This window comes from Megalopta genalis, chromosome 12 (assembly GCF_051020955.1).
Source record: "Megalopta genalis isolate 19385.01 chromosome 12, iyMegGena1_principal, whole genome shotgun sequence".
NCBI classification, from domain to species: domain Eukaryota; kingdom Metazoa; phylum Arthropoda; class Insecta; order Hymenoptera; family Halictidae; genus Megalopta; species Megalopta genalis.
The window spans coordinates 8,075,490-8,100,150 of NC_135024.1; the positions used below are offsets into that span (position 1 = coordinate 8,075,490).

The 24,661-nt window shown below is 42.6% G+C and overlaps 5 protein-coding genes across 18 annotated transcripts in view; 3 read left to right on the plus strand and 2 right to left on the minus strand.

The window, feature by feature from the left end:
• Positions 1-2,547: 2,547 nt before the first annotated feature.
• Positions 2,548-4,188, plus strand: gt (transcription factor giant). Of its 4 annotated transcripts, XM_033465064.2 has the most exons (3): positions 2,765-3,088; positions 3,229-3,705; positions 3,766-4,188. In XM_033465064.2, exons 2-3 carry the CDS (start codon positions 3,234-3,236, stop codon positions 4,119-4,121), a joined length of 828 nt encoding a protein of 275 aa, XP_033320955.2. In that variant the 5' UTR covers positions 2,765-3,088; positions 3,229-3,233; the 3' UTR covers positions 4,122-4,188. The 4 variants fall into 4 exon arrangements, with proteins under 4 accessions (XP_033320953.2, XP_033320954.2, XP_033320952.2 ...); XM_033465062.2 differs by lacking the exon at positions 2,765-3,088 and adding an exon at positions 2,548-2,752 and having other exon boundaries at positions 3,229-4,188; XM_033465063.2 differs by having other exon boundaries at positions 2,764-3,092; positions 3,229-4,188.
• A 536-nt stretch (positions 4,189-4,724) lies between these two features.
• l(2)k10201 (zinc finger protein 511 lethal (2) k10201) lies at positions 4,725-6,099 on the minus strand. The gene is made up of 3 exons (XM_033465065.2): positions 5,811-6,099; positions 5,531-5,732; positions 4,725-5,463 (listed from the first exon to the last, which is right to left on the minus strand). Exons 1-3 carry the CDS (start codon positions 5,957-5,959, stop codon positions 5,014-5,016), a joined length of 801 nt encoding a protein of 266 aa, XP_033320956.2. The 5' UTR covers positions 5,960-6,099; the 3' UTR covers positions 4,725-5,013.
• Positions 6,100-6,297: 198 nt separating this feature from the next.
• On the minus strand, positions 6,298-10,903 carry LOC117217447 (uncharacterized). The gene is made up of 2 exons (XM_033465060.2): positions 6,735-10,903; positions 6,298-6,494 (listed from the first exon to the last, which is right to left on the minus strand). Exon 1 carries the CDS (start codon positions 9,482-9,484, stop codon positions 6,782-6,784), a length of 2,703 nt encoding a protein of 900 aa, XP_033320951.2. The 5' UTR covers positions 9,485-10,903; the 3' UTR covers positions 6,298-6,494; positions 6,735-6,781.
• A 350-nt stretch (positions 10,904-11,253) lies between these two features.
• LOC117217451 (uncharacterized) lies at positions 11,254-13,709 on the plus strand. Its single transcript, XM_033465068.2, has 3 exons — positions 11,254-12,645; positions 12,720-12,928; positions 13,340-13,709. Exons 1-3 carry the CDS (start codon positions 12,634-12,636, stop codon positions 13,455-13,457), a joined length of 339 nt encoding a protein of 112 aa, XP_033320959.1. The 5' UTR covers positions 11,254-12,633; the 3' UTR covers positions 13,458-13,709.
• A 1,565-nt stretch (positions 13,710-15,274) lies between these two features.
• Positions 15,275-24,661, plus strand: part of LOC117217487 (Kinesin heavy chain 73) — a 151,723-nt gene continuing 142,336 nt past the window's right edge. For 7 of the 11 annotated variants that reach the window (XM_076525555.1, XM_033465119.2, XM_033465123.2 and 4 more), the window contains exon 1: positions 15,276-15,564. In XM_076525555.1, coding sequence (XP_076381670.1) covers positions 15,510-15,564 — 55 coding nt within the window. In that variant the 5' untranslated portion in view covers positions 15,276-15,509. Of the gene's footprint in view, positions 15,565-24,661 lie in introns of all 11 variants that reach the window. The other 4 variants (XM_033465116.2, XM_076525553.1, XM_076525558.1 and 1 more) reach the window with 1 other exon arrangement.

Genomic DNA, 24,661 nt, shown 5'->3' on the forward strand with positions numbered 1-24,661 from the left:
GGAGAAATTACTGTGTTCGCAGTTTCATTCGTGGGAGCAAAAAATTATCCGCAATGACATCATCTACCACTCTAGAAAGCATATTTCTGGTTGCACAGTTACGAATGAAGTAGAATTTGTTGATGCGAAGTGCAATGCGAAAAAGGGGCTTATTGTTCTTGCACAATTATTTCTCAGATGACTCTATTAACCATTCGAGTCCCAGGAATTATTCAGGAAACACGCTCGAAAAATGCCGAACAGTGTGATAGCGCTTGTCTTAATTGATTGCGAAGAGAACCAAGCGGTGCGATAGCGCTCGTCAAGGTTGACAAACAAAACAAAAAGAAATAAAATGAAAAAAAGCAGCTATGCGATGTATGTGTGTCACTAAAGTTTGATCGCAACACAAGAATTGAACAGCGCGATCGCGCTGCTTGGGATTCAAACGGTTAAGCGTAGTTAGCGTATGCGACGCCCATGCATCCCTTGCCGCATCGATGTCGCGTGCACTGTCGTTCCGAGCCCTGACTTAAGCGATTAATTTATTCAACCATCAGCTATAGCAATATTGTCCCGAGGCTCTTATTATACTCGCTATAATCCGTCCAACGATTCGAACAATCAGTATGGACAATCACAAAAGACGCCGAGTTTTTTTACCGTTGGCAGCCAACCCCGAGCTCGACATTAGGCAGCCAACAATTGCAATCGTCAACATCGATGAGACGAATGTCACAGAGCCATTTCGCTTACATTTGCTGTCTTGTTTCATTGGATGAACTATAGATGCTCTGTGTAAAAAATAAAAATCCGACGCTATAAGATTTGTAGAGGAGAGAGTTAGCCTGAAGCGGAGATACCAAAAGATTTTTAATCATTGTCTTCCGTTCGCACATTCGTCGAAACCGTGTCCATTAATCAGAACATGCCCGAGGAAGGAGGCATTTTCCGGCTTAACGGGTTGAAAACGGCCATATGTTGTCCATCCGTAACAAGCTGGGAAGAAGAGTCATTAACGGCAACCAGCTTCAAGGTGCAAGCTTAAGCTGCTTGTAGCCTCGCTTTTCTCCGTACAAGACGAGTGCTAAGCAAATTTCGTAAATTTTACTCGGTTGCAACGCTTTCACCAGCTAATTTATGGGTAGTTTCAAATTCCGCAATTCCCCGTATCCTTGTTGACAATGGAATAACGGAATAGCACAGGGAACGGCGAGGAAACGGTTACGAAAGGGTTATGTGACGATTCTAAGGTGTTGTCAAGAAGGTCGTAGAAAGAAATACCCTAAAGGCTGCGGGGTGTACTGTCTTGGCGAAACTTTTACCGATGAGTTACCGCGTCCGTGCAGACTTAACGAGACGAACGAAATTGAAGGTATTAGTGTACAAAACGGTAACTGGAGTTCTGGAAAAACCGAAGACCGTCCTTCTAGCTAGGTGGAAGTTGAAGTTGCTTGTTGAAGTCAAAGAGCGTGCCGAGGCTTGTTGCTACAGGTACAGTAATTAACTTTCGGGTAGCAAGAATTATAAATCAAATCGAGATACCCTTGTGAAGGGACGTATTGTTTATGTGATTGGCAACGCGTGGACAGTTATCTCTTTTACAGCATTTTATTGCTCAGTATTCTTGTTGCTCCAAAATAATAAGTATTCTTTAATCAACAAGATAGAATATAGAAAATAACGTTAGCGATCAAGACATTTACAGTGGCCCGCAAACGTGCTCGTACACCATACAAACCGCAATAACTTTTTTAAAATTGATCTGAATGATTTGAATTCTTCTTTTTTTTAGATGATAGAGGGACTAGTGTACTAGACAATGATCAAAGTATTTTTTTCTTTTTAATTTTGTTATTACTTGGAGCGACAAAAAAGATAAGAAGCTCTCGCTTCGTAACTTGTTTATCCGTGCTTATAAAATGTAGCAAATGCCTTCCGTAGATCCCGGTAACTTATATGCATGCTGAAAATTTTATCGAAATAAATTCATATATTCAGAAATATATCGATTTCATATTTTGAATTTAAGGTTGTTCAAATTATGAAGACTCTTATTATAGGAATAATGACTGAATAAATTAATCGAAGTATACATTCTAATAACAATAGCGAAAGATCTAATCACATCGACATTGATATGAAGAAACGCGTGTCAGTTACTTCATCCGTATTTAGGAAATTTTTTTCGCAATTTTAATAATGAGTCTGATGAAATATTATAATGCAATGGATTAACGAAAATGTCTGCTACCTGCGGACGAGAATATGGTAATGTACCGTTTGAAAATCGTCTCGAAAGCGCAAATGAAAGCGGAAACCATCGAATAGCCGATCGATTCGTTTGTAAATACAGTAATGTCTCCGCGCAATCACGAAGCGTAATTACGCGAGCGTCGTCCGGCAAACATTTAGAAAACGGTAAGAATGACGAGAGCGTATGCCCAATCCTGTCCGCCGTTATGGTCATTATAGGCCTGCCTCTCCCCTCCCCACCACTTTCCACAAGGAAGCCTCCTACCCTTGAGTCCTTTAAGGGTTGGATGGTATATAAGCGAACTACAGCCCTTCGGTCTTGACAATTTTAGGATTCTCTTTGCAAGTCCGATCGTCTAAAAATTGTGTGATCATTGCGCGTTCGGAAGTGTCTTCTATCGGTCGAGTTTTGTCGTTGACGATTTTGTAGAACGTGTATGGATCGTTAGTACGGATCGATAATAGGCCCAGTGTTGTGATACCAGTGACCGGTGTTTCACCTTGGATTAATAATTAGGTAAAAGTTTGATTCTGTTCAACGACAGTTGCTCCGCGAACGCTGAAGAACACGAACTTGCATAATTAACAAGGTGCGGACGATCCGGACGAGCCGCGACCGTTTCATTCCGCACAATTCTATTGATTTCGACCAAATTTTGTATCAGACTAATTTGTTGCAAAAGTGACGTTCTTCGTTTCCAAACCGTACTAGCAGTCGTCATTCGTTATTTTTCTACGATTTCAACAGACCTCGATTCATCCAATCTCTAGTACCGTTGTTGATACAAAACTAAAATTGTTTACTTTCTCTCTAAAGAAACAGAAGTAGAAATGTTCTTCCTCATTTATTAATGTTAGTAAGTTAAATAATCTATATTCTTAAACTCTGTCAATCTCTGCATCGTTTGACGTCTCATTTGAGTTTTAAATAAATTTCTGTCCGAGATTCTTAGCATAATCAGCAATCTAACAATTAATAATTGAAATTTTCAGTTATAATGGACTCGCTTTCGCATACGATGCTGGCATTGGACTTTACTACAACGAACAACAATTCGACTTCAGACTCGTCCGAGCCTGCAATCCTGGACCTTTCCTGCAAAAAGAATATTTTGCTGTCATCGCAGGAACAAGCATCTTGTAGTTCAAGGTCAAATTCGCCAGCCAGCAGCGAGAAACAGCCGCAACGTAGCCATTTCCCCGGTTCGGAGGCGAAGAGTCCCTTCGAAGCTCGTTTACTTATGTTAACGCCTCCGTCAGATTCGGATTCGCCAAAGAGCAAACATGGACCGATATACAACTGCTTCAGTATATCGAGCAACAACGCGATCGAACAAACTAGGACGTTTTCGATGCAGCCGATTCCGGTGGTTCCCACCGTGATGAATGACACCATGCCGATTTCACTGGGGGTTGGAACCTCTGTTCCATCTCCGTATGGAAGCGACACAGAGATCACCTCGGAGATGGGTAAGAAGCTGCAAAGACCCTTCAAGGCTTACCCTAAGGACCCGTTGACCTTCACTGCAGGCAGAGCCGAGGCGATATACGACCAGGAGTCCACAGAAGCCTATTCCGAATTTCGGAAACGGATGCTGGAGACTGTCAAGAAATCAAACGAGACGACCAACATCAAGATGAAACGAGTTAGCAAAAGCCCTATACTGCCAACCAGTACTGATGACGAGAAGGATGCCGCCTATTGGGAGAGAAGGCGGAAGAACAACGAAGCTGCAAAGAGATCAAGGGACGCAAGAAGAGCGAAAGAGGATGAAATAGCAATTAGAGCAGCGTTTCTTGAACAAGAAAACATGAGACTTAGGTATGAAGTGATTGAACTCAGGAAGGAGACAGCAAAACTCAGATGTTTAGTATACTCAAAATAAGATTATTTATTCTATGGAAAGTTTATATTGTTGATACTCAGGATTTTATAAAAAAATGCGAACTGTATCTTGTCAGATTAGTCTACCTCATATACACTTTTCTTTTCTGTTAGTATACAATAGATTTCAGTTATATATCTAGATCTGTAAATTTCAATCGCGTAAGAAATATGCCCCCTATACCTTCTGTGGGCGCCTCTTTTGGCTCGGAGCACACCGTGATCATGCGCTTGTCGCTATACGTGAGATTATGTGTTTGTAGAATTGCAGCGACCACGGGTAAGCGAGAGGCGCGACAGAAGTCCAAAGGCGTAATTCTCGCGATCACTATGCTTGGTAGGAATCGGTCCACCCACTTAACTATGCAATTTAATATATGTATACGAGTTATATAAGATGGACGTCGAGAAGACAAAGGGGGTGAAAAATGATTTACAGTAAATAATTAATGATAAGCGGTGCAGTAATAAATGGATTACATGGTAGCAATGCACCCGCTACATTTTTACAACATTTACAACATTCCCAGTAATGAGCTTTATCAAAACATAAGTATCACAATTATATTTTATATCAGCGATGGGTGTACTTTAACAATTCAAGCACTGATTAAACGAATTTATTGAAATAGACATGCTTATTGGATGAAGAATCAATGACGAAAAAGATGTAGTTTTATAGTGCATAAATACCTCAAGTTATTCTGTACATACATTGTTGCGTATTTTCAACGAACAGAGTCAATAAAGAGAATGATAAAGCTATATAGTACAGGAACACCTTAAACTATTTTGTGTAATACATTGTTGCGTATTTAAGATATGTTTTTAATAAATGTTCCTTGTAAAATCACTTTCACCCTCACATTTCGTCAGTATTTTAATCAATAGTCTCATGTAGGCAATGACACGGCCAAGTCCATCATATTTTCTGTTTCCAAAACATTCTTTTCGCTACTCTGATTTTTTGTAAGTGCCTTTGTATATGACCTCTGCACCTGTCTAGGAACGAAAACTAAAGACGATGAACTTTTACTAGGATATGCAATAGGTAAGTGACTGTCGTTAACATTAAAATTCACTGGGATAGTAGGCTTTGCTGAAGAAGGAGGGAACATCTTAGTTTTCTGATTTTTATTCAATTGAACCCTCTTTTGTTTTGGCTGTTCCTTTTCGTTTTCTGGCTCCTCGACATCCATTTTGTCTTTTGGCTCGTTTCTTATAGAATGAAAAGCATTGTCGTAACGGAAATTTTTTGGGAACTTGTGGACTTTTATACAGTGTTCCCTTCTTTCTATTGCATTTTTACTTTTGACGTCGCATTCAGAAAGATAACATTGATACTATAAAAAGGTGTAAATATTAATGAAAGCATTAATATATGGAAGAAAATGAAAGTTATATAAATACCATTGGCTGTTTCTCAGATAGAACTTGGAAAAAACTGTCATGATTTTCTTGAAGATGAATATCCAACAATCTCGGATTTGGCAAAAATTTTCTGCACTCTGCACAAACGTACCGATGACTACTATTGTAGTGTATTTCATACTCTACTAAAGTTTTGAATGTGGCATCACAGCCAGTGACGAAACATGAGAATTGTTTTATGCTGAAATGAATAATAATACACCGCATTAGGTTATGTGATTCTTTAGAATAATTATAAGGAATAAAAGCGTTTATTTACAAGTCGTGACATAATTCTTCGTCATCTTCAACAATGACACCTTTCCGCTGGAAAATCTTACAAACTCGGTATGAATCTTCAAAAAATAGGTCGTTTACAGGTCTCAAACCGATACCTATGTCTTGTAAAAATTCCTCCACCTTTTCCATAATATAATACACTTAATAAACTTATACTAAACTAAATAATAAGGTACTTATTAAAGCACTTGTGTATGATAACTTTATTCGTTGAACAGCCAACATTGAATCGTCTCGATGACCGTTACATTAGTACAAAAAAGAAACATTGCGACTGTGGCGTCCTCTGCTCGATGTTATGCATACTCAAATCGATAACTATCGATACCGTCGCGATAACATTACGAGAATCGAAATTTGAAATTAATACCGTTAAATAGTATAGGATAAAATATATCACCTTTCTGTATAACGATAAGGTTCATTATGGTCCACTTTTTCTTATTAATCTTAATCACTCTTTGAGCTTTCGGTTATATTAATGTCATATATTGTTACCAGCAAACTATTATAATAATTTGAATAATGAAATGGGAAAGCATAGATAATGTATTTACATAATGACAGCAATTTATTCGACAAGCAAACGAGTCTTCAAATTTTCCAGAATTTCGGACATCTTGTTCTCCAATTCGGTACGTCTCTGCATCTCGTCTCTTCTGTCCTGTAACATTATTGCAACACAATCAATTATATTGGCAGGAAATGCAGAGCAACGTATAACTTTAGGAGAATAATGGAAGTCATTATTTTTGTATTAATGAAAGCAGTACATCTTTCTATTTCATGAAACTTCAACATTTTACAACATTCGAGTACTTTTATTGTAACAATACTATTCTAATAAAATATTCCATAAATCCACAATCGACTTGAACAATTTCATCTACCGCAACATACATACCCGTTCGTATTGGATATCACTGAGATAAATATTGCCGCTCCAAATGATTACAGCATGTGAACGTAATTAAAGTAACTAATTGGCCTGTTCAGTTCGACATCTTTCTGTCCTAAACCACCCACATCGAGCTCGTCAGCCGAGTAACTTCCAGTTGCGACTTTCTCGCCTCTGTTTTCTGGTTCACTGGCATATTTCGTGAAACTTTCGTCATGCCTAATGCCGTCCTGTCGCGGCGCAATGACGCTAACTGCTCTTTCATTCTCCATTTTTTGGACCTGGTAATTCATCGCAGGAAAATGATAATATCCTGGCGCTGATCTCTCATACGAAGTCGGTGGCGTGTACTTAGGCACCGCAATTTGAAACCCTCGTGGATTCCTCGCATCAGACAACTTCATGTTATCCGCAGGAGGTCTCTCAGTGAAGTAGCTTTCCGAGACAGGCTCGATCTTTCCGATGCTGCGCTTCAGACCCTCGAACTTCTTCGAGAATGAACTCGACGTTTGCCGAGCGTGTGGCAGAACTTCGATGATGGATCGGCTCGTGACGCCATAGTCGTCGTTCGTACTATACTTATAGCGGTCCCAGTGGTCTGTTGTCTCTGCACTCTGAGGAGGACCTCGAAGCAGTTGTTTCATATTCGGAGTTTCGGATTTCTTTCGGTTGTCTCTCTTTATTGGCTCGGAAGGCCTCGAAGACACTGTGCGAGGTTTATGGCCTTCCTTGAATAACTCGTAAGAGTTGTTCTCCGAAGGCACACGACTCCTCTGACCTGGACTCTCAGCAGTCGCGTGTCTTTCGAGTTTCCGGGCCTCTTTCATTCTTCCATTCCCGGACTCAATTTTACGAGCGACAACCGGTGCCTTGACGAATCTGCGCCCCAGCTTCCCTGAAACATCGTCCGTTTGGATGGTGCCATCCAGCACGAAATCAAACGGAGCTGGCCACAGCTGCAGTTCCTTCTGCTCGCCTTCGTGAAGCTTCTTCGGCAACTGTCTATCTAAGATACTCGGTTTCGGCTTCAGGTCCTTCTTTGGGTTCCTCGAATCTTTGCTTTGAATCTTCTTGCCGCTGTCTTTGTTGGCTACCTTAACTCTGTTCGGTTTCTCGATCGTGGCTACTCTGGACTTGGCAATCTTCGCGTCCTCGGGGACGGAGACGTACCTAGCAGGCACGATCAGAGGCATGAAGCTGCTGTAGTCTACTTCTTCGTTCGACTTTCCACCCGACCGAGATCGATTCCCTCCAGCTGGTAAAAATTTGTTCGGTAGCTTGACCGGCTGGTCGGGCGCGTCTTCTTCAAGGTTCTTATCGTCGCCCTTCCTCTTCGTGTCCCCGTCGTCCTCCAAGCTGTACTCTTCGTACTTGTTCCTCGCTGGAAGATCGATCTCCTCTCTCCTCTCACCGCTCTCGTCTTCGTCTTCCTTCGAATAATCCCCTTCCTTCAAGGCCTCCTTAGAATCCTGGCCGCCTGGCAATGGATACAAATTGCTATCCCTAAACTGATTGAAGAAGTTAGCAAACCCGTCAGCCAACTCGCTGCTGTTCAGTAGCTCGCCGTAACTGTTCCTGAGCTCCTCGGGCCACTGGTGTTCGTGATCCCCGGTGATCGGCAGGGTCTCGAACGGAACGTTAGTATAGTTATCACTGATCGGTAACTCTTCCTGCTGTTTCAGCGGCTTCTGGTCCTCGTAGTCTCGACTCCCGTCGTCCTCGTCCTCCTGCGACTCGTCCGGACTCCTATCTCGGTACTTCTCCGAAGAACCATCGTCCTCCGCCGAAGAATAGGCGTCACTGTAGCTGTCCTTTTCTTTGTCGTTGCATCTGGAGTCCTCTGTCCCTTTCCCGTCGCTCCACTTGTGATCCTTGTCGTTATAATCGCCATCCTTCACCCGCGTCCTGAATCGCTCCTGCTGCCTCAGTCGTTCGGCTTGCTCGGCTTGTTTGCGTTCCAGCTCGGCCAGTCTCTCCTCGTATTCCCTCTTCCATGGCGGTTCGCTCGTGGAAGCGAAACCGACCGGCGTCGGCGGCGATTTCACTTCCTGTCCGTTTTGAGCCGGTCGACTTCCTACCGTCTGGTTCGTCGAGCTCTCGTTCTTCCTATTTACCGTTCCCGGTTGCGTCTGAACGGGAACGTATCGGATAGGGACGATCGGCGGATAGGACAGCATGATGTCCTGCGGAGGAATCTCTGGCAGCGGCGGCTGCCGCATCACCGGCAGCGGGATGTTCACCAGGAACGGCTGGCGTTGGTCCAGAGTCGGCGCCGCTGTTGTCGAGGTGGTTGCGTTCGTGGGGCTCGTGGCATTGCCGGCCCCGTGGAAGATCTGCTCGTACTCCTGCAGGTGGTTCTGCAAGCTGCCGTTGTTGCCAAAGTTTAAGACACCGGTGAATCTGATCGTCTCCCGCTGTCTGGGCGAGGCTGTCGTCGACGAGCCAGACGCATTAGCGGCCTGTTGCGTTTGATTGGTCGCGGATAACGCGATCACCGTGGGCGGCTCTGGATTGGGCAACGAGGCTACCTGAATGGGACTGACGTCGTAGCCGAAAACCTGCGCTAGGCCCGAGAGAATCAGACCCAAGGCCCGCTTGTCGCGCGGATTGCTCTCGTCCAAGTACAGGTTGAGCTTCTGCGAGTCCAACGATTGCGCGATGGTCGAAGTTGCAGGGTTCTGTCCGCGGTCCTCTTCGGCAGCCAGCGAGCGCAATAAGCACAGGCAACACAGAGCGTAGAAAGTCCTAAGTTTCATCGTTGAGGACACTTTCTATCAGGAAGTTCGCTGGACACTTTTATGCACTGATCGTAGGGGAACACGGTGCCATTTTTTGGTCACGTTGTCCTCGAGTCGCGAACCTTTTTTTTCGAGTTTACATTTTATGCGGGTGTTTGTCTCTTAGAATCGACGATCGAGGTTCGATTGTGATGGCTAGGCTTAGAAGAGGTTCGGATTAATTGAGACCTGCGAACGGTTCCATCACGAGGTAGACGTCCGCGTGATCCTGCGCGCAGCACCTTCAAACTTCGGCAGCCACCGGGAACTGTCTGCCGACTGACTCGCTCAAACGTCGTTAAACAAAGTGCCGCGGACAGTGGGAGGGGGACGAATTTTTGCATAACCTCGGAAAGAAATGTCGAGTTTCTCCTCAATTGCACAGACCTGGCCGCTGATTTGCGACAACTGAAGCGGCACGGCGCACCGCGGGAAAGAAACGCCGCGGAACACCGCAGAATCGGGCGGCCGACGTTTCTTCGGCCCAGCACAATAGATTCTAGGCTGGTTTAATTGCACGCGTCCTCCCGGGGACTTAATTAGAGGAAGCAACCTTAACGAAGTGAGAGCACGAGCCATCGGCCAACCGCTAATTACTTTCGGCTTTATTCCACGCGACGCGCAACGGTTTACCGGCAATGAAAAAGATTTCCAGCGTACTGTTGTAGTCTGTTGATCGCTGAATTATGGATCTTTATGCAAATAAAGTGTTCCGTAACAAGCGGAATAATTAAAAAATCTCATTCGCCGATATGAGCGCTTTCCTGTAGTTTACAAATTTGCATGAACACCCGGAGTCTAGTTATTGCTTTCGAGTTCTCTCAACAATTTCTTATTAATAACCGCAGAATTTTTTTTTTTTTAGAAAACAATCTATAGAATTTAATCATTATATTGCAAATAGATTCACGTGTTCAAAGTATTCTTTGTTATTCGTCTTGAAGGGTACGCTTTTGAGAAAAATGTTGAAACTCTTCGAAGATGAAGGTTAAACAAACGAAGAAACGAGAGAAAATTTCCCGTCTTAACGAGACAGGATGTATAACGTGCATCATCTCGTCCATTTAAACTTTGCTAAGCAGCATATCTTTTTGTTGCAAACTATTTCCATTACGCAACACCGTAATTTCTCAAGACCCGAACGTCCGAACAAGCTTTTTATCCACCAGGATTGTCAGCGACATAGAACGTGTTGTGCAAAACAGACCGTTCAAACTCGACACTTCTTTTTCAAAGGCTAAGAAATTAATTTCTCTTTCATCTCGTGCACCGATATTGCGATCGGGGCCGTATCGATAGTTCCGCAATATAGGAAATCAGCCTATTAACGAGATTCCACGACGAAGAATTTAATCGGCCGACGACGCGGCCGAGAGAGCAAGTGAAAATGGATGCACGATACGTGCACGCAAGCACGCGGAATTGTTGGCACAATGAGACACAGTTTTGATCGACGAGAACCGTTACGAAATTGAGGATCGCTCCGATCCGCAACGACAGTCCAGTTACAGTAATCGAATCGAGTTATCGGCGAATTGTTGGCCAATCGGCGACGCGCCGTTAGGAACAATCGACCGACTCAAGTTTAGGTATTCGCCGTGGCGTAGCTTTCATAAGTATGTCGATTATGTCACCTGTTCTCCACCCAGAGAAAGTTCGAACAAACGTTGTCGCGTCGCCGTCGATTTCCTGGACTGGTGTTGACAAAAACCTCCTTAAGAGGACAATCGCACCGCCGCGGCAGGGGACACCAAGGTGGAAAAAAATCCGCGGATTTAACGAAGTTTCCAGTCGCGAAACTGTTCAGGAGAAGGGCCCCGTTTTTATGTAACCACCAGTTCCTGCTCCCGATCTGTCGTGACCCCGGGAATGGTGCTGCCGTTCCAAATCTCTGTCCGATCGACTGCCATGTTGGTAATTGCTTAATTACTTTTGCCAGGATAATCACGGGATGCGCGAAACACGATGAATTGCGTGCCGCTTTTGGGAACATTCTCAGGAATATTATTTTCATTATGCCCGCGCGAGACAATGCGAGATTTTAATATCGCGTCGGTGGAACAGCTTTGGAATACTACGCAGATTAGTATACAATGGCACTGTTGCGTCGTCGCCGGATACCTGAGTTTCGATGCATGTTTAACGCGTGTTTCTCTCTGTTTCGTTAAATTCTGCAAGACGAGATGCTTGTTATTGGGCCGCGGATTCTATGCATTTACGGCGGAAATTCGTGAGTCAAATTGAAAACAGCGAGACGATTCGACGAAACTCAGAACGCTGGTGTACTAATTCCAACTTATCAAAATTATTACGAAAATAAAAAATACAGAATAAAATTAAACTTGGCTCATGTGTGTTGCGATTGTTACAGAAAACTTGTATTTCGCACAGAAATGCGCGGTCTACGTATCGTGAACAATGTTATGAACATGAACATGTTAAATGGAAGAGACACGATCAGCCACGGAGATGATTTATGTCTATCAATTTAGAATTCTGTGGACGACAAATTACCATTTTTCATAGCACGCCGGTTTAGGAGTACACGACCACTTTTCACAATGATTAATATCCAAGTAGCAATCCGAATCTGGTAATTGGATGGAATTAGCAAAAACCTGGAGACCTCGAAGAAGAAAATCATCGCATAATAGGAAATTTCTCCAATTAAGTCCGGGATACCCAATTAGTAACCGATCGATCATTCGTTGCAGGCGCACAAATCATAATTGCGTCTAGACTGTGGCAAATTTTTCGTTGTTTCATCGTCGCAATTAAAGCAAAAATCAGGCTACATTCGGCCCCGGCGGACAACAATGGTACCAGTCCGTCTACATTTCAATTAAGAAACTTGATCAGAACTGGCCAGAACACATGTTCCGCATGCACATGCTCCCTAAGCTGAAACCAGACGAACGGATCGTCGATGGGCTTGTTGTTACGTGGTTCGGTCACCCCGTAAATGGAAACTGTATCGAGAACCCGTCAATCGGGGGAATTAGAAAATGCTCTGGCGGATCTGGGGCCGGGCATACATAACGCCATCAGCAATTTCCATAGGGTGGCGGGTATAAAAGAACGGCCCACCCCATGGACCACACAGTGCAACTGTGAGCCAGAGCTTAACTATGAATCTTCTGGTAAGTCGTTCTCCCGTATCAGTGCAACAGTGTTCGCGCGGTTCAGTGTCGATCTGGTGATATCATGATTACAGTCGCTGCTATTGTTGGTCGTCTTCGCGTTGGGAGCTTGTGCCACCGTGCCCGAGAAGCTGACGAGTAGCAACGAGGCTCCTGAACAGGCGGCGGCGGAGAATAAGGCACAGGCGAACCCTCAGGAGGAGCTCGGCGATAAGAAAGTCGCCAAGAGAAGTTATGGGTGGGGGCCGTGGGGTTATGGAGGATATAGCTACGGATGGCCTTGGTACGTAGATCATTGATCTGCAAGTCACTACGATCGAGATGTCGAGATTCCTTCGTAAAGCTCACTTCTTCAAAATTTTCCGACCGGATGTCGCTCGTACTAAATTATTTCATTGAAACAACTAAATAACGCGATTGCCCGAATTTTTTAACCAGAACATTTATAGCGTATTCGAACTTGTAAAATACTAGATGTCTATGTTAATTAACATTGGTAGCATTTTTGTTCTATTTTGACCTGGAGGAATCCTCAAGTATGAAAATGGTACGTCCACAGGCTGATTATAATAACTCTGCATGTTTCCGGTCGCATGCTACGTCGCCTGCCGAAGAGTTACCTTAAAGAAGAAAGCTATTTGCATGAACGTCGACAATAGTCTTCAGGGCTAGTGTTCACGGATTTTGTTTTCAGGTACGGTTGGGGGCACGGATGGTATCCTGGATGGTACCCCGGATGGCCCCTGTTTTATGGCGGCTATGGTGGTGGATACCATAGTTACGGCCACGGTGGCTGGTACAAAGGATGGTAGTTAGAAGAAGATTGAGTCGTCAGCTTCATAAATATATACCACTATTTCTCTGGTGCTTAAGAGTTTCTGCACTAAATAATTCTTGGATTCACCGGAGCTCCTGTGTTTCGTTTAAACGGAAGGAGATCGAATATCATGCTACTAAGACTGAATATTATACTAAACTGTGTGGTACTGCGAAAAGGTATCGGAGAACTTGGAGATGTTATCATTGTTGAGCCTGAATGAAATAAAGTGAAGAGTAACTCAGAACGATTGTTCGATGTTTTCTCTGTGCGTTTTTCCGGCATTTCGTTGCTTCGCACGCGGAGAAAGAAATAACTAATTAATTTATATATATATATATATTATTATTATAAATATATATATTATTATATATATTATAATAAATAAATAATTTTTGTACATCTAGGCGCGATTTTTGCGATGATTTGCGATGGGTGGAATAAATAGTAAGAAGTAAAAGAGGTGAATTAATTTGCACGTACCCTTAGACGCTTTCTCATATAATTGGCCAATATTTCTTCGCACTCGGTCAGATTTTTATCTGTATCCTGTTGGAAAATATATAGTTATTACACGGTGCAAAACGATGATCGAATTATTGTGAATCAACCTTCAAGATGTTCGTCAGCTCCTTGATCTTCTGTAGCTTCGCTTGCTGTTCTACCGTGGGATTATCACACACTTGTTGCGAATTTGTTGCGTACATTGCAAGGAGAGTCGGGGAACGTTTTACTTTTTCTGCTTTCGCCGCAGAAATCCATAACACTTGTCGTTCGTCGAGACATTCCGTATGCACCTGATATGCGGCATATTGTTGCCTGGAGACGAGTAAGACAACACAAGAAGTATCGGATATTTCTCATGAATACCGGAAATAATCTTACTTCAATGCATTTTGATATCGCGGAATGCAAAAATCTCATATTCGCGAAGTTTACGCGTGATTTTGTTGCCGTTTGCTTCGGCTTGTCTTCGTTCGTTCCTTACCGATTGCTGTTACAAAAATTCTGGTTTACTTGCTGTCGGTATGGAGGGAAGTTTTATTACCAGAGCATAGTTCAGAAAATCTGTTCTTAATAAACCGTAGGTGAAATTGTTTTCGACTTCTACGTTGATATCGGGACTTTAAATTGCAGAAGTTCAAGCTCATATTTGAAAATGAATATATTTAAAAGTTTTAAAGACCAGGGAAAGATTTATAGGAATTTTCTCAGTGGCATTGTTCAGTGATTCTAGATGTTGAAAGTTCCATAAGTAATCAACGAATTTATTGCAAGAGAGAAGCTCGATAAAATAATTTTTCCTGCAGCATTAAAATGTTCGTAGGTTGGAACATTTTGAATATGCTTTATTGATCGACAGCCGCATCGATTGTTTCGTACGAAATTTCTTCGTCAGATGGCGCGCAATAGGATATTCAGTAAAATAATTTAAAAAAAATGAACCGACCCTTCAACATTTCGACGCAGTTTATAAACGTATCAAACGATCGAACAATTTGATAATGCGTAAAAATACTTCACAGTACATGTTTCATAACTCATCTAATTAAAAAAGAAAGCAGAATTATTATATCTTTCATTTTTGAATCGCAAGCAACTATTTTGTATGAATTACACTGTGCTAACGAATCGGACGAAAAATCCAAACGAACGATCGATAACATAGAAAATCCGCGAGGTCGATAACACAGCGATTTTCGAGTCTGGAGGATTTCGGCGGTCTGAGATTGGCAACGGTTGATTCCGTCACGAGGTGACGTCACAGTGCTCGAGGCTCTCGAGCGTTCCTAGCGGCAGTTCTCGAAAGTACGTTCACTCGATAGAACGACTGTCGTCTGGTGCACGACGAGCTTCAAGCAATATGGCGAAGTGTGTCATGGGCTCGGTGAGACGTAGTGCCGTTTGAAAAGATGAAAGGTTCGCGGTATAGGTTGAGAATAATGTAGCGCTATGAAGATCGTGTGAAGATTCTATTTGTGTATAAAAAAGCATCGAGCAGTTCCTTGTGATCGGGATATACAGTGCGCGTTACCGGTGTGAAATCATGGCTACGGATAAAATAAAGGTTGCCGTACGGGTCCGGCCGTTCAATCGGAGAGGTACGTATCCGTTCAAAACGTCCCTGTCTGTTGTCCGGGAAGGTCCAAGACACGTCCGGGCACGGTCACGGTTTTTCGGAGCAGTTCCTGTTACCGCGGCGGCTCCGATTTCGAAATCCTCGATTACCATCGCGTTAGGATCGCGCGACGTTTTGACAGTGTCATTTTTTTCGTCCTCCTCGTCGCCCCGTCCGGACCAGATGGTGTTTTCACCTGCTGCGGGATATCGTGGCTCGTTATCGCTACACGTATCCTTATCTCGCTTCTTACATCGGTTGCTCGATAAAAAGGAAGCGTGGCGAACTCGAACACTACGGTAGCCCCCTTCGACGAGTCACATCATCTCTAGTGTTTACTAGTTCGGTCCGTCTCCCTTCGGCTCTCTTTCTCTCCCTCTCTTTCGCTCCTTTGTCCGAAATACGGATTCTGACGTGTCCGTGCCTCTCGGCTGTCGTCGCGTTGTCTCCGGGTCCTGCCATGATCCTCGGCGGGGACGCCGACGTGGAGATCCTAACGGCCGTCCGTTAAAATCCCCGAATGCTGTTCCGCGAGAGACGTTTCTTCCTCTCCTCGGTTTCTCTCGCGCGCAGTATCTGCTCGGCTGTAAACCCGCGTGACACAAAGAACAAACATGTGACTAAAATGCTAGGTAGTGTGACGTTACGCGACAGCGACCTTCGGACATCGGGCATCATTCGATCGGGCACACGCGTCTCGCGCGACCGAATCCGATCGATCTGTCAGTACAGGGAAATCACGATCGATTTGCGATGCCACGTTTCCCGATGTCAAAACGTCTCGATCGTTCTATCGGCGTGACCCCTCGGCAGAGCGTAATGGACAGAGAATCGTTAACGCGGTGTTTCTTGGTCGGATTCGATAAATATTGGGCTGGAGGCGAGCTTAATTGATGAGACGTCGCGCGTCCGGTTAATAGGTTTGTGTAATACGAGATGACAGTCTGTGTCGTTTTAGTCACCGGAGCCCATTCACAGTGTCGTTTTTATATCGTCGTAGTACTATTATCTCTCTACTAGACATGCGTATATCGTGTATTAGGGACTCGGAGCGATAGTCGTTGAATTGTTGCACTACGGAACGTACTTCTAGACGGATCGTGAACGTATATATATATATACTAGATCGAAGGATCCGTCGATTCGAGTGTACTTGTCATATCGATGGCTTTCTCGTACCTGTTTGTTCTCCGTTAAATAAGGTTCGAACAATCGATAATTTAGACACTATTTGGCGATGTAATGTACTTTGTATTGATGTATTTAAAAAAAAAAGAAATTGTGCGACTTAAAATTGAACTACGTATTATCCGGTTGGAGCTTCGATGTCACAGCTGTTTAAAATGATGCGCCGTAGTGGATAATTTACCGCGACATTACATGACCACACAAGGTTGTGTACTTTGAAGTAGAGCCTTTTTCTGCCGATTCTCTACCTGTTCGGCAGAACAAAAAATTGCACGTCTCGTTGTTTCGCGTGACACGTTTCGCGTATTGACGCGTTTACGCCTGTCGTCGGCTGTTTTGACGTAACTCGCGAGCGAGACGGCGCGCAGCTTGTAATCGGAATACATATCGTTGGTTCACGCGCTGATAAAGAAAACGTCATTAGCGCCGCCATTGCCATTACCGTGACTTTTACGCGCGCGGATTTCAGTGTCAACTCGCGGTTTCCGGGAAATGGGATGTTCCGATAGAATCGCGAAATTAATGGTAATTAGAGCTGTTTTCTCTTCGATATGAACAGGATAATATTAATTATTTTAAATTACTACTATTTAATAACAGGGACGACACGCGGTTTGAACCATAATTTAAATGTCGCGGGGAAAATCGCACGGAAAAGATATATAGCTGTTTATAGTTAGCTGTAAACATTTGTTCTCCCTCATAAAGAACGTAACAAGACTGCTGATAGTAACGTCCCATATGGATAAAATCTTATAATAAATTTTATATAAAGAATGTTATTATTTCCAATGTTATGCCATTTTACAGTTTAATTATAGTTTATTAGTTACTGAAAAAATCATCTGCGAGCAAAGGGCTAATTTTATGCTAACGTTAAGCGTTTACGAACTGATTTATTTTAGAATGATAATCGATGATAATTTGTCTTCAATTACAGCGAAATTTTGGCTTGTGTTATTGGCTTGTAATATTGTAATATTTTAAATTTTGGCTTGTAATATTGTAATATTATAAATTTTGGCTTGTAATATTGTAATATTGTAAATTTTGGCTTGTAATATTGTAATATTATAAATTTTGGCTTGTAATATTGTAATATTGTAAATTTTGGCTTGTAATATTGTAATATTATAAATTTTGGCTTGTAATATTGTAATATTGTAAATTTTGGCTTGTAATATTGTAATATTATAAATTTTGGCTTGTAATATTGTAATATTGTAAATTTTGGCTTGTAATATTGCTTAATCTATGTAAGGAAAATAGACTAATTTGTGGGGTAGAGGTCGGTCTGTGCAATTCGAGGCTAATCACGCCCAGAAAGCAGAAAATCACCTCGCGACCTCCCTTTGTAAGCGTTAGACGCGTCATTACGCATACAATCGGTAGTACAATGGCAACAGCCGTATCGCGCGTTGCTACGGTAATGTTCATTTAACCATTGTGAGAGCAACTGGTTACCTGCTTCCACATTTCCGCTATCAATTTTTCACCTTATGGAAGCGTCGCATCGACGCATCTCTCTCTCTCTCTCTCTCTCTCTCGACTTATCACTCCAAAATAAAAATTTATAGGGAAACTTCGAGCCGTCGAAGCTTCAAACGTGCGTGAAAAATTTAATATTGGAACTTTCACACTTTCAAACTTGCACCCTCTCAAAATAGAAATTGATGAAAAAATATTTAAACATCGAAGCTCCGAACTTGTATGAAAAATGACGCACTAAAAATGGTGCATATAAAAAAATGACGCGTTAAAAATGGTGCATAAAAAATGACGCGCTTGAGTTCTAATATTAAAACTTGCAGGACTTACACCGAGGAATCTGTATATGTATGCTGTAATCGGTGCTGCTTTATAAGTATGACAGAACTGAATTTATTTAGAATAAGCTCGAATAAAGTAACTTTCTTAAGAAAGTGTCCATATAATCTCAACAATTTCGAAATGAAAAACGTGATACCGGCATGATAGTGTTAGAATATTTATATAAAAAATAAGTTAACTTATCTAAGTTCTTATCTAATTTGATTCTTAACTTATCTAACTTATCCAATTTCTCTATCAACTTGGTTCTAACTTATCTAATTTAATTCTCCGAACAATATTATCTTGATACTTTTAAAAATCCTTGTCCGCGAAGGCTTAATATCGAAGCTCGCAACTCCGCGCGAAGAATACAGCTTTAGCTAATAAATTCCACCGAAGAATTTCATATTATAAAGTGTGAAAACTTTCGGAGTTCGTTCGGCCCCGCGTAGTCCGTTAATGAAGCGGCAGAATTACCGGAATTTGGTTCGAATCGAGGGGAATACCGCGGAGGTTGTGGAATGGAAATCGGAAACGAAGCTATCCGATCCATTTTCGCGAAAAGAACGTGGAAAATAATGTGCCGTTCCGTCGACGTTCGTTTTCAATCGGGACGGGCATCGATATATCGCCGGTTCGGCTGAAAAGCCCGGGCACGATCGAGATCGACGGCGCGAAGATCTCGCGCAGTTTAAAGCAGTGGCACAGAGTATCGAGCGACACGTTTATTGGGCAATATTTCCCCGATTTCCCGGCGATATATCGAGGTGCCGCGCGGTGCCGCTCGTGCTCGCATTAAAAATAAAATTACGGAAACCAGGGCCGTTTCGCCGGTGTTTATTTTTCGTCGCCGCGGGAACACGCCGCGATCGCCGCGCGAAAACAAACAGAAGCACCGTGATATAAATTCGAAGATCGTACGGACACACGCATAGATTGTCCCCTGTTCGTGCCGGGACGATCCATTCACCGACACGGTTCAAACAAATAGCTAGTAGCTGCGCGAGCTTATGCAAATAAACATTTTCATTGAGGTGTCCTGAGGGATCGAATGGCGCTTCGATATTACCAGACTTAAGGCGAGCTTTTTATGATTATTTTCTGGAAGATAAGAAAAATGAAAGACGGGCGCCATTTTGCGACTCGAAGATACATTTTCCATGCACAAGAGCTTGTGTTACGAGGGTATCGAATGACGAGAATTTTTTAAAGATCCTGAACCGTGAACACGTGCGTCTCGAAACGCGATAAAACGTAAAAGCAAATCTTCGCGGAAGTATAAAGTCGCGAGTCCTGAGCAATACTTTTAACATAACCGAATAAACGTTCCCAGTGTGTTTCGCTTGGCACATAATGTCGGCCAAATGATGGCCGCAGCCTCTCCTCGAACAATGCCATAAACAGGTCATTGAAGTGCATCGAGTCTGCATGCAGCCGCACGTCGCAGTGTAGCAAATGTAAAAACTAAGCCCGGCCAGGGACGCTAACAAGAATGCTCGACCCTTTCCTGCATTCTCTGCAGCTCTCTTTCTAAATTCAAGTTCGAGTCGTTTCACCTGCGCTGCGACCCATTGCTTGGACCTCCGGCCGGGTGCGCACGTGACCTACATTTCAGACATCATCAAATACAATCCTGGTAACGTTGTTACTGCGACGGTGGAAAGAAAATGGCAATGGGTCGGAAGGTGTGGCGGACCTTGCTTTCTTTTTTCGATTCGGCGGCCTGTTGAGTGACTATTGTCTTTTCCATAGCCTGTCTGGCGAAATTAGTTCGCTCCTAATTACTCATCCTTCTTAAGCACAAATCTAGCTGCTAATTACACGATGTACGCGCATCGATCTCATCGATGTTCTTTAAAATACGTTGCGAGCAAAGTACAGTAATGTCTCCCTAACTGACGCTCAGATTGCGCACAAAAATGGACAATTTGGGAAGAGAAGATACGATTGTTCGAGCCTTGTAGCTCGTGCTTTTTATAGTTGTTGACAATTCGTAACTATGAAAACGAACCGCAAGCCTCGAATAATCGTGTCTCCTCTCCCCAAATTGTCCATTTTTGTGGACAATCTGAGCGTCAATTGGAGAGACATTACTGTATCTAGCAAATTCTAAAAAGACATTGCAATAGAATGCAAGCTTGCAAGTCAGTCGTTCTCATCAAAGCAGATAAATCCGGTTTGTTTATAATTTTCTGGCGGTAGAATTTCTGCTTTTCGAAACCGAGTCTACAATCTATCGTATATTAATATCTACTTCATCTGTACGATTCGAATTTTATAAATCTATCACATTTCTTTCTTTTCTTGCAAACCATCTATATCTATCTCTATCACAACCGAATAGTGGTATAATTCCGTATACCAATTGGTTTTTCGCCCGTATATAATGAATAAATAAAATAAAGTAAAATAAACGTCTAAAATACCGCGGAGAAGGAACGAATATTCGCGTACTTTTGGGCGGTTTCGATATAATTCGCGCAAAACACGAATTTCCATGGCGCTACGCGAGTTCTATTCATGAAATTTTCTCGAAGCCCCGGCGGAAGCCAAATATCGAAAGCAGTAAAATCGCCGGCTAATTGGATTCATTAAAAACTAATTTCTGTAGCGTTCATAGCGGCTACGGGTCTTGCGATCGCGGAGGAAGCGAGACGTCGGCGAGCGTTAATGAAAAATTTACAGGTTTCCACGAGTGGCGCGCGCGCGCACGCTCATTTTCGCGTATTCATTCGTTCGCAAATTAGCGGGGCGTTGCGTCAATACGCGAATCGCACGGCTCAAGACCGTCGCGGATCCCGTATGTAATCGATACTGCGCTCGAACGCTACCTCTCGACTCATTTTTATTTCCTTAATTATCCGTCGACGACGATTAATTATCGGGGAAAATGTGCTTCTGGCTTTGAATAGCGGGGGCCTGTTGATAATCCAAGTTATCCGAGCATGGCCGCCATGCTGCGCCGCGCCAATCGACGCTAATTTCTCGCCGCTGCGATTTAACCCCCTCGTTCGGTAAAGGTGACTACGGTCACCCACCGTTGACCGCTTTTTGCAACCTAACAGCGACCGTGCGCATCGCTGACCACCGGACCTGCCACACTCTCGTGAAAATATCGAAATTACTAACCAGGCTTCAACGGCGAACCTATCGCCGAATGGACCGGTAATACAGGTATTGCCAGGAAAGATGAAATGTAGTAATACAGTCGCAAAATACACTGCGAAATTGTTAAAATGATCGTGCAACTATGTGTATCGAGGCTATTTGTTGGACATGAAACTGTTGGGGTTGAGAACAACTAAACAGCCCTTAACACGTTCCGTGCCGAGCTTTTTTTACTCGAATCTTCACACTTTGATATTTTACTAAAACTTGATGTATTACGTGCAATTATTAATTCTCGTACACATAACAACGTAACAAAAACTTATCAACGCCCATTCTTGCGGTGGAAATTGATTCTCCGGTTCTAAATTTCTTGTAAACAATTTGTTCAGTTCACTAAGTAAACATGCAAGCGTGTACCATCGATGGTACACGTGTCACGGAACGTGTTAACAGATTAAATATTAAATAGATCGTACCAAATAACGAATTCTATGTAATTTATTTTATAATCATTGACATTATAAGAATGTTTCCTTGTGAAATTATTGAAGGAACTTTTCTTATTCAAGCACGCGTTACACTCAAAATCACGTGAAAATAAAGTCAATTTTTCCCGTTTCAGAATCTGAAATTTGATTGTATATGCACAGTTTCTTTTTCACGTTCTAGAAACATTTCAAATCAATATATCACTGTCCTGTTTAATATTTCGTCTACCGCCGCTACCGATCTAAAAAATTGCATAAGATTGAAGCATCGTATTCGATCGAATTAAAGTTTAAAAGCTACGTTTATACGACACGAATTACGTTCCGAAAAAATTTACATTTTGCAGTTCCTAGTCAAATTGAGAAAATGTAGCAGATTTACGTAAAAATTAATTTTACATTTAAAATAACTCCGTCACTCGCATATTATAACCGAGACACGGCGGTGAAAGCGTTAAAAAATCTTTGGCCTCGAAAGACTTGTCTGCCACAAACGCATAAAATTCGTAATCTAGCAGCAATTACGGTCGTTCGGGGAAAACGCGGCCCAAATGGGGGTTAAACGCGAGATCGTCAAAGGTCTCGGAAGCCCCCAGGAAAGGCTCGATCACGTAAAAACGGGAACGTTAACGAGATCCACGGGTGCGCGAAGGTTCCGCGCGAGGATTTTCCCAGGCGACGTCGTGTAAACGATCGCGAAAGTTTTCGATTGTAGTGCACGCGGGGGATCGGTAGTCTTTGAACTCGCGGAAACCTTCCTCGGGATCCTTGGCCCAGATTTTCGCACGTGATCGAACGCTTGGTCAGCAGTTTCATGTAATCGAGGTATCTGAATGCGCGCCGGCACACTATTATCGCGATAGGACGCGATAACTGCGATAGACAGGCTGCTGGGTCCCGATGCGGACCTGCTTCTCGGTCCTTGTTCGCGCTCGCGGGTTGCATTACTGAAAGAAGATACAATTTTCGATCGCGGCCTTTGTCTGACGTCCGACGTCGTTCGGGAATTGGATCCGCAACAAGGCGGTGGAAGGATCGCAGAATTCTCTCACGGCTCCTTTGAAACGCTCCGTAGAACGTTGGGTTTCGTTCTTTCCGATCGTTAGAGTGGATTTTTCAGGGTTCTATTCTTGGATTTTGATACTTCTGTTGCAGCTGCTGTGTCTGACGTTTGTCGACAGTGAGCTTGAGGTTGAAACGGTGATCTTGAACTAATTGTCTTCTTATTTAACCAGTTAGTTTCTGCGATCTCTTTGATAAGAGTGTAAGTTACTGTAATTATACTATACATGGTTGATTTCCTTTATAGTTTGTTTAAATACAATATTTTTGTAAAATATATAATGCTACATTGAATAATGTAGCATTATTCAATGCTACATTATTATTATTCAATTGTAGCATTATTATTATATGTAATGTAGCATTATTATTATATTAGTCGTCCTTGACGACTTCACTGGTCCGCATTTCAGTCGTAAATGCATTAAATCCGCAGTCTAGCTATGACGAATATACTCGTCAAAGACAGCTGACTGGAAAACAGGAAGTCTTTTTATAATTACAATAATTCTCTTATGTCTTAAATCTTGTCTGTAGTCGAGCAAATATTGAAATTATGTGAAACATTTCACCTTGTTTCGCTGTAGATATCTATAGAAAATGTATGACGAATGACGAGGTCGAGAAACTAATAATCTCTTATTTCTGTATGTTGTGAATGATTAGTCTTTGCTCTGTCTCCAGAAGTCGGAGAATGCCAGTCGAACATTTCATGTCGTTAATCAGCGTCTGTTTCATTACGAAAGCCGACGATTAGGCAATAGCCGCGCGACACTGATTTAGCACGCGCACAAGTCGGGAAAAATCGCGAGGCCGGTAAATTTCGCTGGCCGTGCGTGTTACTTGAACAATGAATAACTCAAAAACGTCATAACCGTATGTCACGAGCGGGGCTATCATAAATCGATTGATTTTGACCTCGGTCGCAACCTCGATTTTCTGCTTTTACACGTGTACACCATTCGCTGTTTAAAAGTCTGATACCGGGACTAAAGCCACCCCTGCCGAGAGGTTTCCAATTTTTCATCCGCAATTTCATCGTCAAATATTCTTTGTTTGCTTCGTATACAAGTGCTTAACGATCTCTTTTTCTTTTTTAACAATTTTTAGCTTGACATCGAATTTTTGATGGAAAGCAGATCAATTTAATTTCGTCATTGAATACTTGAAGTCGATCAATATCATGCTATGCATTAACGCTAAACCCCTTCCGGGCATTGAAAGTGACCAACTTATGTTATTTTATATCTACAACAAGACTGAATATATTTAGACATTTCGCTATTCAAATCTATTCAATGAATTCCTACAGAAGAGATTTTATAATGTCAACGATCTTAAAATTAAAAAATATGGAATTTAGCATTAACCCTCGAACGGCGAACCTTTTTGACAAAAATATAACTTAATATGCTTCGG